This window comes from Perognathus longimembris, chromosome 9 (genome assembly GCF_023159225.1).
Source record: "Perognathus longimembris pacificus isolate PPM17 chromosome 9, ASM2315922v1, whole genome shotgun sequence".
In the NCBI taxonomy this organism is placed as follows: domain Eukaryota; kingdom Metazoa; phylum Chordata; class Mammalia; order Rodentia; family Heteromyidae; genus Perognathus; species Perognathus longimembris.
Genome location: NC_063169.1, coordinates 58,605,780 through 58,618,853, shown reverse-complemented (window position 1 = coordinate 58,618,853; position 13,074 = coordinate 58,605,780). Strand labels below are relative to the sequence as shown.

General features: G+C 40.6%; 1 protein-coding gene across 4 annotated transcripts in view; it reads right to left on the bottom strand.

The window, feature by feature from the left end:
- Phactr2 (phosphatase and actin regulator 2) overlaps positions 1-13,074 on the bottom strand; it is a 218,509-nt gene that overhangs the window by 12,574 nt on the left and 192,861 nt on the right. For all 4 annotated transcript variants that reach the window (XM_048354219.1, XM_048354215.1, XM_048354218.1 and 1 more), the window contains 3 exons: positions 9,675-9,859; positions 8,135-8,291; positions 6,082-6,137 (listed from right to left, as the gene is read on the bottom strand). In XM_048354219.1, coding sequence (XP_048210176.1) covers positions 6,082-6,137; positions 8,135-8,291; positions 9,675-9,859 — 398 coding nt within the window. The remainder of the gene's footprint in view (positions 1-6,081; positions 6,138-8,134; positions 8,292-9,674; positions 9,860-13,074) is intronic.

Here is a 13,074-nt window from a genome sequence, read left to right as displayed (position 1 = left end):
GTCTTCTTTTTCCTTAGTGCTTCACCAAGTTGTACAATTTAGTGCTGTGCAACAGATGGAATTTAAGAAAGGAAAGCCCAGATATTTTTTTTTAAGAACAAACACCCCTTCAAGTTTTATTGGTTGCTTAGTTGAGGAACTTCTGTATGTTGCTTCTTGTAGCTCTTCTGTAAAGTGAGAATAGAGTACTTCTTAGATACCAATGCTTATGGAAATTACCTCTCAGAAAGTGTGGTTAAGAACTTTACTGAGGGGAAATCAAGCTGTAGAAGGGATTACTAAAAGAAAAATCTCTTCTATGGGAAGATAATTATAAGTGTTTTAAAAATTCAAGTAATGCAGTAGGGAAGGGAAACATCAACATGGAAAGACAAAGGGTAAAAGGTGAACCAATGCAACAGCAATACTTCCAAGACAATATGCTGTAAACCAACTGTACAATTGGGGGGTGAGGAAACTGGGGAAGGCGAAAGGTGGGAGAAAAATGAGGAGGGAGGTAACACTGCCTTATGTATGAAACTGTAGCCCCTCTGTGCATTACTTTGACAATAAATAAATAAATGTTTTTAAAAACTCAAGAAATGCAGGGGGTGTGAATGATTAAAATATACATATGTGTAGAAATGTCATGATAAAATCCAATATGCTAACAAAAATTTAAAATAGACTTCCTACCAGTAAGGGTTATTATTACTATTATTTTGGTGGTTTGGGGATTTGAACTCAGGGCCTTCTGCATGGTAGGCAGGTGCTCTACTGTGAAGTCACATCTTTAGCACTAGTTTAGTTGTTTGTTTGGCCTGGGTTTCTTTTGGCCAGTCCTGGGACTTGAACTCAGGGCCTGAACACTGTCCCTGGCTTCTTTTTGCTCAAGTCTAGCATTCTTCCATTTAAGCCATAGCACCACTTCAGTCTTTTTCCTATATATATACAGTGCTGAGGAATCAAACCCAGGACTTCATGTATGCGAAGCAAGCACTTTATCACTAGGCCATATTCCCAGCCCTTGACCTGTTTTTTAATTTAATTTTATTGTCAAGGTGATATACAGATGGATTACGGTTACATATGTAAATGTTTGTTTATTGATTGATTTAGGCCCTGAACTCAGGGCCTGGGCGCTGTCCAGGTCAAATATACAGGTATTTTCACAAAGAATAGGTCTTTTCACACCCTTCAATCTATGACCAAGGTTCAAATAATTACCATATATTAATTAGACAAAGCGTGTAGACTCTCAGTTATACATAATGAACAAATGCCAAACTTGGGGTTCATGTGATCAAAACTAGAGGGTGAGCACTTTGAGGATATTAATAATAAAAAATAAAACATGTTGTCATTGAAATATTTTAGTTGATTCTTCCTATACAGCTGTTATACTGGGTCTATTTATTTTTTTGTTTACTATTGTCAGTCGTGGGGCTTGAACTCAGGTCCTAGGTGCTACTCCTGAGCTTTTTCATTCAAAGCTAGTGTTTCACCACTTTGAGCTACAGCTCCACTTCTGGTTAATTGGAGATAAAAACTTTTCTGCTGGATTTCATCCATGATCCATGATCTCAGCTTCCTGAGTAGCTAAGATTATAGGCATGAGCCATGAGAGCCTGGCTGTTATGCTGTATTTTAAGGGTAATTCCAAAGAAAAATGTTAGATATATAATATATCCCAGAGCTAACACATGCTACATCATTCATTTCTGAAAAAGAATATAGTTTTTCCTTATTAAGCCACTGTTCAACTAGGTGACAGCCAGTGACCTTTCAAAAAAGAAGAGTCAACTGCAGTTAGGGAGTTGAGTTCCTTACATTTCTCATGTTCAAAAATCATACTTCTAAGGAAGAGAGAGGAAGAGATTTCAAGGTGGATAGAAGCCCCCAAGATGGCTCCTTGGTATCTTATTAAAAAGAATCAATATAACATCTTGTACAGAGTCAAGTTCCAGCCACACCAACAACTGGAATTTTATTCTATTCTATTCATTAATGTGTGTCAGGATGTATTATTTTGGTGGTACTTAGGTTTGAAAACAGGGCCTGGGTTTGTGAGGCAGAAGCTTTATCATTTGAGCCATGCTCTAGCCCTGTATTACATATTCCTGAGTTATCAATTTGGATAAAATGGATTCAAAAGAGCCATGTATATATGTGTATGTGTAAGTATGGTAGTACTTGGGCTTGAAGTCAGGACCACACTCCTGCTAGACATTCTCTCTACTCCTTTAGCCATAGCCAGAGCTCTTTTTTTGCTTCACATACTTTTTGGAGAAGGTCTTGTATTTTCCCCACAGGCTGGTCTTGAACTAATGCTCCTATCTATGCCTCCTATGAAGCCAGGATTACAGGAATTGACCTCCATTCCCAGCTTTTTGGTTGAGATGGGATTTCACAGACTTTTGCCTTGGTTGGCTTCAAACCACCATCTTCCTAGTTTCTTCTTCCTTGAGTAGCTGGAATTACAGGAGTGTGCTACCATGACGAGGTGCTGTATGTTTTTGAGGATGTTTCCCCTGCTTTACATGTGCCCAGGTAGCTATTTTCAACAAGTGAAAACCACACATGTAAGTCTGACATCTATGTATTAACAAAACCTGGGTCAACATACAGTTGGTCAGATGATGAAGACCACAACAGTAGAATATAGATGGCAGATATGTAAGTGTTCATTGTAAAAATCCAACTTTTTTGCAGGCTAAAAATTTCAAGTTGGGTGGGCTGGGAATATGACCTAGTGGTAGAGTGCTTGCCTTGTATACATGAAGCCCTAGGTTCGATTCCTCAGCACCATATATATAGAAAAAGCCGAAAGTGGCACTATGACTCAAGTGGTAGAGAGCTAGCCTTGAGCAAAAAAATCAAGCCAGGGACGGTGCTCAGGCCCTGAATTCAAGACTCAGGACTGGCAAAAAACAAAACAAAACAAAATTTCAAGTTGGGTATGGTGTCACATACCTAAAATCTCAGCACAGGGGAGGCTGAGGCAGGAAGAACGTGAGGTACAAGGCCAGCCTGGCCTATAATAGTGAGTTCAATGACAACCTCAGCTCTATAGACACGCAGAACTCAAGCTAGGAGGACATTCACAGCTAAATACTTTAAGGTGACCTGCTTTTTTTCTCCATCTCTGAAATGGAAGACATCCCATAAACACCACTTGTCTTGATTAGCAGAAGTTGACCTTTCAAGCATCAAAAGGTCCTTTTAAATTATTATTATTTTTTTGATTGGTTGTTGGTCCTCAATTCAGGGCTTGGGTGCTGTCTCTGCACTCTTTCATCCAAAGCTAAGTACTTTATCACTCTGTGCCACAACTCCACTTCTGGTTTTCTGGTGGTAAATTTGAGATAAGAGTCTCACAGCCTTTCTTGCCTAGGCTGGCTTTGAACCATGATCCTCAGATCTCAGCCTCCTGAGTACTAGGATTAAAGGTGTGATCCCTTTAAATTCTTACTGTGAAGGAACTAGTTCTAAAAGGCACAATGAAATATACCTTAGTACATCTATATGTTTTTCTTTCCGCTAGTCCTGGAGCTTGAACTCAGAGACTGAGCACTGTCCTTGGCTTCTTTTTACTCAAGGCTAGCACTCTACCACGTAAGCCACAGCACCACTTCTGGCTTTTTCTATATATGTGGTGCTGAGGAATCAAACCCAGGGCTTCATGTATACGAGGTGAGCACTTTACCACTAGGCCGTATTCCCAGCCCAGTACATCTATATTTTTGAAAAAGTTCAGTGACACCAAAATAAGAATGAAACCAAGTAAAGAGTAACATGGGAAAAGATAGAAACAGAATTTGTGCCATGGGTCCCAATGAAAGCTAGCTGCATCTATAGCTTTTTGTTTTTATTGTTGATTAAAGCAACAGGTTGAGGATTGAGACTTGTTGAATGAAACTGAGAACTCAGTTTCTTAGTCTGTCATAAAAAGATGACCCACTGAAAACACATGGTCTTAAAAACTATACATGATCACACATCAATTTTCTCCAGACAGACAGCTACGCTGTTTGAAACAAAAGCTGGAGATGGGATACACAAATAATGGCACTTGATATAGAAACACCAAAGGCAGAGGGGCTGCGTAAAGTGTTTGTCAGCTAAGCCATTCAGCTCCCTGTGTAAGGTGGGAAGCCATGGGGCGGGGCGGGGGGGCGGGGGTGGTGGTGAAGGGTGGGAACAGAGGTGGGGGGCAGCAGGAGAGTCCCCACCACCATAGTCTGTTTGGCTTTGCCAGGCAGTCTTGTGTCGGGAGATCACAAGCCATTATCAGAGTCTCCAGACTGGAAATGTGTCTTTGTTTCCAGAATCAACATGAACTTAGAAGGAAGAAGTACAGAAAATGTTGGAGTCAAATCTGAAGTTGACTTTGGTATTTCACTCTTTCCCGAACCTCCAGGAAAACAGAGGGTACAAAAGCCAACACAGCACTTAAGATCAACATGTAATAAATTTCCGGATCCCTGAAACAGTTCCTCAAATAACCAAACTCCAGTGTGGTTTGGCACATTCATCTCACAGGAGCAGGAGAGAATTATCCAGAATTTACTCTGTCTTCCCACCCCTTCCCCCACCCCCAAAGATTGCATCAGGCATCCAATAAGACATAATCTCTGAGTTTTAGGAACTTTTAGAGGCTGCACTTAAGTTAACTGAAAACTGAATTCAACAGATATTTCCTAGGAATATGTGATTGAAGGCAATGAAAATCTGAGGTTTTGTGATCAAAATGAGAGGTTGCTATCAACAGAAAAGTGAAGGCAAAAATCTGCCCTTGTTTTCTAGTCATGATTTTCCCCCCTCCCTTTCAAATGGGCACTTTCACCCATTTCTAGGCACTTAAGTCCTTTCTTGGGTTCTACAGCCAGAAAAACAAACAACAAAAACCACTGTTAAGGACAAAGTTCTCCTATAGACTGCATTCCATTTACAGTTAAATCTTCATTGTTGGTTGCTTTAGTTATGACAACTGTAGTCTAAATATCCTAGGAAAATCTTTCTTTCCTTCAGCAAAGAAAATAACTCAGGCTGAGGAGCTGGGGTCATGAGCAGGCCAACTGTGCTCTGTGAGCTAGGCTGGACAGATCTCCGCCCACTTCAGAGGCGTATTTCTATGGAGTGCTCTCCCAGATCTGCTTATTTCTCTTTTTTGATATTTCATGCAATAAGAAGCTCTTTTGGGAGTGGATTAATACTTAAAAATACAGGAAGGCTCCACTTAAAAACTATCCATTTCTTGCTGAAGTCAGTTAACATTACTGATAAATAACAGCAGGAAAAACAAACAAACCTGGGTTTCTATTTGTGTTTTCCATACAGCCCTGGCAAAGAGACTAGAAGGAAAAATAGAATGGAAAAATAAAGTAGGAAAAAGTGAATGGAGAACTTTTTAAGAGCTGAAGAACTGTAAGTAAAAGGGACACAGAATGATCACAAATAAGAAAATGAATATTGAAAATGGGTACCATAATGTTGTGTAAAACTGAGTAGTTTGTTCAACTTAGTAATAAGCTTTGGCAATTAGTAATAACATAGGAATGTTTGATTTCCTTATGGATTCTTTGACATTTATTTACAAGTAGACTGGAGAATTTTCTTAAATATGTGGGTAAAAGAAAACTAGGGAATATATTTCATCTTTTCCAAAAATAATTGCTATGAAACTCCAGTTTAAGAATGAATGACACTCTGAAAACCATTATATAAAATGTAAAACTTAAGATTTTTCTTTTTGCTTGTACTCAGGGCCTGGGTGCTGTCCCTTAGAATTTTTTGCTCAAGGATGGTGCTCTACCACTTGAGCTACAGTTCCACATCCAGCTTTTTGCTGGTTACTTGGAGATAAGAGTCTTACAGCCTTTCCTATCCAGACTATCTTTGAACCTTGATTGTCATATCTCAGCCTCCTAAGCAGCTAGGATTACAGGTGTGAGTGACAAGTGCCCAGTAAGCAATTATTTTTAAATAGCAAACAACGCTATATAGCTATAACATAAATAGACCATTCCAGTCAGTTATGACTGAAGACTGGCCCAGCTGTAAAGTGGCTTGTTTATGGACCCCATACCACAGGGCACTCACGTTTTAGGATATTTCTTTGCTCTAATTCTTCAGTGGTTGGCCTCTGGCTCAGTCTCCTAAAATGACAAAATGAATAGTTTACAAATAAGGCTCATTCAGTGGGAAATGCAAAATCCAACAGTACAGCCAGACCTGTTCATGTTGTAAGGAATAAAAAGGCATTTTTTAAATCCACAAAAGTCCCTCCTTCACATCATTTTGGTGACTCCAGGTTGTGGCTCAAATGGCCAATGATGCCCCACGCTCCATCTTCTCTCTTTCTCTTTGAGACCAAACTGCTTGTTTATCACCTGGGAACTGGCCACAGACTATGTGATTGTTTTTACAATGGCATGTGAGAAGAGTTGCTTTTCAAGCTCTGATTTTTACCCTGAGAAATGAATGAGTGGCAGGGTGCTGGTGGCTCCTACCTGTCATCCTAGCTACTCAAGAGGCTGAGGGCTGAGGATTGCCGTTTGAAGCCAGTCAGGGCAGGGAAGTCTGAAACTCTTATCTCCACTACACTACCAAAACAATCTTGAAGCAGTGCTGTGGCTCAAGTGGTAGAGTGCTAGTGTGGAGCAAAATAAGCTCAGGGACAGTGTTCAGGCCCTGAGTTCAAGCCTCAGGATGCACAGAAAGAGTGACCTGAGAGTATTCTCTTCTTTCCCTTTCCTCTCCCACAGGATTGACCTTAGACATGCTTGCAGTTGGGACTATCCCAGGGAACTAAGGAGTAGGGATGCAGAAGGAACCTGGGTGCCAGGCTGATGTTGTAGGACTGGGCCTCTCACTGTATGGATAGCCTAGCTACTCCCAGAATGTAAGGTGAAAAAGAAAGAAATCGATTTTGCTGGGATCACTGTATTTCTGGTATGCTTCCATAGCTAGGCTGATCGCTTGAGTTAATATACAGATTACTTGAGTCTAGACTTGCCTGGCATAATGTTCTTTATTTGAAAGTGATACATTTATTTGCCATTATTATCATCATTATTATTTTATTTTGGCAGTACTGGCATTAGAACTCAAGGCCTTGTACTTGCTAGACACGCATTCTGTAACTAGAATCGCATTTATAGCCTTTTTTGCTTTATTTTACAGGAACAGACTCAGTTTTTGCTTAGGGCTCGGCTTGGACCACAATCTTCCTACATACGGCCTCCTATATATTTGGGGTTGCATGTGAGATCTACCCACTCCAGCTTGTTTGTTGGATAAAGTCTCCTGAACTTTTTATCTAAGCTGGCTTCTAACCTTAGTTCTCTCAAATTGCTGGGATTACAGGTATGAGCCACTGTGTTCAGACTGCCAATTTATTTTATTTTATTTTTTTGGTTGTGGGGCTTGAACTTGGGGCCTGGGAGCTGTCCTTGAGCCTCCTTGTGCTCAAGGCTAGCATTCTACCACTTGAGCCACAGTGCCATTTCTCTTTTTGAGTGGTTAATTGAAGATAAGAGTCTCATGGAGAGATTTCTGCCCAGGCTGGCTTTGAACAACGATCCACAGACCTCAGTCTCCTGAATAGCTAGGATTATAGGCATGAGCCATCAGTGCTAAGACATTATTCTTGTATATAAATACTACTCAGTGATTTAATTTCTTCACAGCAAAACAAACAATAGCAACATGCCAACAAACATAAGCATATAATCTCTTAGTATAAAAAGTACAAAATAGGAGACACGATAAAAGAATGATTAGGAAGAAATCCCATGGATAGAAATCCTAATCTGGTTTTGCTATGAAGATACAGTGTGGCCTTCTGAAACCTTCTTCATTTCCCTGGGCCAGTAAACTGTATCAGAGACTGTCTGGGCAATGAAACGTAGAATTTTCACTAATTGGTCCTCTGTAGGAACAGTTTGTTGGGCCTAGCCTGAGCAAGGTTTTGGAGATCTTAAAGCTACTGTCTAGCTGAGACTTGTGGCTCACCATCCAAGGCTAACTGTAAAAGGGCCGATGGGCCGATATGTCCACCCACCCACCCTGCCAAATTCACATCGCTCTCAGACAACTTCAGGAGGGAGGCAGGTATGAATCAGTCAGTCTTGCATACAACACCAGCAATTACCTGACCAGCTTGGTTCCGATTTGATGCCGGATTTCCTGCCTTTCCTCTTCAGATGTACGCTGTAAGATGTTCTTGTCCTCTAACTCTTTCTTGGATGGTCTGTTGCCAAGTTTGATAGCAAGAGTATCCCTCCGCCGGATCTTACTTGCCAGAGTACCTGAGGATAGAAACCAGGGGAGGGATGCAGATAAAGCAGCCATTAGTGGGTTTGTTTAGGTTACAGGGCCCTTTAAATAGGGCCCAGGACAAGTTGTTTATCCACACACGAAAGGGCAATGCTCATTAACCAAGGCGGGAAAGAAGATTTTTGACTTGGGTGTAGTGCATTCTGAGAAGCCTAGCAAACCAATTTTTTTATTTAAAAAATGTGCTGGGAAAATCTTGGGACACCATGAAAAAACTTGGAAGTCTATAAGCTCAACACTTGGAAAGAGATAGCTGAAGTGATATGGTGGTATTTCGCTGATACGGTGGATAATGGAAATTAGTGATTGCACAATGCTTTTCCTGCCTTTTCTTTTTCAAGTTAACACAAATTTTATTTGTTCTGTACAGTTAATCCCTGTCATCCTCTTCGCTCCATTCATGTTGGCAAAGAGTCTAGCATGTACACAAATGTTGTAACCCTCAATTACCCACGGACCCTTAAATCTCAGCAGATGAGAGTTCATACCAGATGGATGAGATAATTTTGCTTTTTTCCCCCCTCCTCTATACAAATCAGAGGGAATCTGACAAACTTCTGTGTAATCATGAGTGAAACAATAACTTCTTTTTTTATATTCCCCTGCTTCTTTTTCCTCTCCCGTTTTCCAAACAGTGTTTTATGGTTCCCATTATGCCTTCTTCATGTGTATATGTGTGTATAACTTTGATCTTCTTGACCCAATTTTTTTGTCTTAGCATTTTAAAATATATGCATTCATAATCTCTCTCTATATGCATTTTCATAGTCTACAAATTCAATCCCACAATGAATTCCTCTCAAGTCATCCTGCTCAGAGGTTTAAAAAAAACCCACACATTCCAGTTGTTTAAGATGAATATAAATGGTAGCACTAACTCTCTTTTATTCAGGAAGGCTCCTTATTCTACCTTTACAAGTTGTGCTGAGTGAGTGTTTTTAAGTCTATAAAGCTACTTGCCATTCACTTACTCCTCCCTCTTCTCTATGAAAACTGTTGTGTGAGAAAGTGAAATTCTCACACACTTGGGTGAGTAAGCCAGTGAATGAACCTTGCCCTGCTGCTGTTTCTGCAACAACAGTCACAGGCTGGAGAAAGGCACCTCGCATTAGAAAGCCTTGGTCCTTGGTATAAACACAAAGGTGCCATCTAGCTAGCTCACGGATGAAGGCCAAAGCCAACTCTTGGCATCATCTTCTACAACATAGCTGAACTTTAGGATAGATAGCCATACTTGTACTGTGAGAACGGAAGCCAGGAGAAGAAAAACACCAGCTGTCCGGTGTGCTCTTTGCAACATGCAGCTGCCTCTGTCCACTATCTCCTCCCCTCCCCACCTCCTGCAAAAGTCTTACTTTCTCCACTGCCATCCTCATCCTCATCTTCTTCCTCGTCATCGTCTGTGTACAAGATGGGGCCATCTGAGTCCGAGTCAGTGGCCTGGTACTCCCTTGGGCCAGCATCCTCTGCAGATTCTCCCATCAGCCCAGGGGCCAGCAGCTGAGGTCCTGCCTTCTCCATCTCCTCTTTGGTCATAAAACTGTGAAGGGCATGAAAACACAGGGGTGATGTGAAGCTCAGAGTAACCTGAGGGGGCACCAACACCACAAAAGGAGCTTTCAGTGTCACAAAGGCTCTGCTCAGGCTGGGGAAAAGGAGAAGCTGGACAGATTCCGTTGGACATATATACCACGTTTTGCTAATCTGTTCACCAGTCACAACCCCACATGTGGGATCTTTCCATCTTTTGGTTCCTGTAAACAAGGACCTAGGCATGCAAATTCAATTCTACAGGGTAATATATACAGAAGGGGATAATTATATGGTGTGTGTGTGTGTGTGTGTGTGTGTGTGTGTGTGTGTGTGTGTGTGTGTGTGTTTGCTGGTCCTAGGGCTTGGCTTTTGTGCTCAAGGATAGTGCTCCACAGAGCCACTTCCAGCTTTTTCGTGGTTAATTTGAGATAATAGTCTCACAGAGTCTCCTGCCAAAATTGGTGTCAAACTGTGATCCTCAGATCTCAGCCTCCTGAGTAGCTAGGATTACAGGTATGAGCCACTGGCTCCTGGTTTCTATTTTTAATTTTTTGAGAAGCCACTATATTGTTTCCCTAAGCACATAGTCTTAACTAAGAGAAGACATTATTGTTCTTCTTACTAATTTTTGAGACAGGATATCCCTATGTAGCCCAAGCTGTCCTTTAACCCTCAGTCTTCCTGCCTCCTCCCTCTTGAGTGATGGAATTACAGGCTTGTACCACCGTGCTGGGAAGAGGAAACTTTTTTTCTGTGTGTGTCAGGACTAGGGATTCAGCTCTTGGCATCCTGCTCTCCCTTGGCTTTTTTGCTCTAGACTTGAACCACGCTTCCCCTTTCAGTTTTTTGTTAATTAATTGGAGATAAGATAATTGCACTTGTCTGGCTGAGCTTGCTTTGAACCTTAACCCTCAGATTTTCAGTCAGGATTACAGGTACGAGCCACTTGTGCCTATCTATGGGAAAACCTTTCTGTGGGTCTGTCTTTTTAGTTGACTGCTTTTGGAAACCATTCATGTGGAAAAAAGGCTGTCATTATCCGTGATGGCAAAATGTTTAATAGACACACCAACGAATAATAATTGCTTCTGGATATAGCAGAATAGAATATATTTCAGAGTCAAGCCCTGTTCTTCCTTTTTGTCATTCATTACTAATTTTTTAATGAAATTACTATTTTAACCTCACCATTTGCATTTTATTGTACTCTACACTTTACAGAGTCAGTGTGCAATGTATAAGCAGTCTATACAGTAAGGTGGGCACGTGATTTTTAGCCCAAGAAATGTCAGGAGGAAGTTTCCCAAGTATGGTTAAAAAAATATATATATATATATATATATACATATATATACATATATACAATCTAGAATCAAAATGAGAGAGACTCACAGTTCCCTCGATGTTGTATTTTATTTTCTACTTATTAAACTTTATATTAATGAGTCAGGTGCCAGTGGCTCACTCCTGTAATCCTGCTGAACCAGGAAGCTAAGATCTGAGGATTGTGGTGGTTCAAAGCCAGAGTCAACAGAAAAGTATGAGACTTCCCTCCAATTTACTAGCAAAATGCTAAAAGTGAAGCTGTGGCTCAAGTGGTAGAGCCTCAGCCCTGAGCATAAAAGAACTAATGCACTGCATCTAGGCCCTACATTCAAGCCCCAGTAATGGCACACACAAAAAGTTACACGAATGTTCTAAGTTATACTTAACCTTAACTATTGGTTATTAGTATCAGTTAATCTTGCCTTTACTTTAAAATTTTCCCCTTCCAGTTTCTTGGCATGCTGGACAAAATGGTCCATCTTGAAGCGTTTGAGAGTTTCTCAAGTCACCTTGGATACAGCCTTAAAATGAGCTGATTAGTTTCTGCCTTACAATACAGCAGATACGTATGTTGTGGATAAAACTACCAATAAACAGAACCCTACAGTTAGAACCTCACAATCTGGAAATACAGGTTAGGTATTTTTATGCACAGCCACTTGCCCTCTTTAAAGTTATGATGTTTGTGTTCCAACAGAAGTCTTTTCATAAAATGACAAGATTTTCACACTTTAGGTAACTAAATATAACTGCGGAGAGTTCTAAGTAAAGCCAGCAACCAAGAGCCCAAACTTGAAATTTAAATATCCACTTGACAAAGGAAGAAAGCATTCAGGAGAAAATTGGAGAGACTACTTACTCCAGGTAATTCAAGAACAAATAGAGACTATCGATGTAGAATTATAGTTTGGGTTTTCATTTTTGATTAACGTAATAGTGAAGAAAACACAACAGTTCTTACAGGAAAGCATTAATTACTTTGACTATCCCTAACAGGAAAATCTGTGATAAATATTCTAATGTCACATAATGTCCTAATCTTGGTCCCCCAAGGGTAGTATCAGGAGAAATGGAAAGCTGATGTTTACCATTGTGACAATTCTTCACATGTAGGCTACCTAGGGATATTAAACTCTCAGCATGCAATATGATGCTTAGTATAACACAGAAGCTCCCTGTTTGTGGAAGTGAACTGAATAGAGTCAGGTCATCTTTGGCCATTGGCTCTCTAAATGCTCAAGACCAATGTTCTTATTCCTCAGTATGTTGAACAATGAATACAAGAACTTAATAATACATCTCCCCAAACTTAGATGTTATCTTAAACATTTGTACTTTTTGGGCATGTTGGCCAATATTTTGCTTAAAAAAAGAACAAAAAAAAAGTCATACTTGTAACTGGGTGCTGATCACTCATGCCTATAATCTTAGTTACTCAGGAGGCTGAGATCTGGGAATCACCGTTTGAAGTCAGCTCGGGCAGAAAAGTCCATGAGACTCTTATCTCCAAGAAACTAGAAAAAGCCGGAAGTGGACCTATGGATCAAATGGTAGAGTGCTAGCCTTGAGCAAAAGCAGCTCAGAGACAGCACCCAGGCTCAAGTTCAAGTCCCAGGATGGCAACAAAGAAAGAAACACACACAAAAATAAATGGCAGAAATAGAAGCATGAGTTTGAGAAGAGATCTGAAGTGATTCCCAGCCTGCGTCTCAAGGCAGGGTCACATTTGCACTCCAACTCTTCTTCTGCTCACTCACAGTGTAAGCCTAGCACAGTTACCTCGCTCCATCCCCATTTTCTCATCTACGAAGCAGGACACCTCAGGGCATATTGATGTGAATTAAACGATAATGGATGTACCATCCTAGTTCTTGATATTAAATGTTCAATAAATGA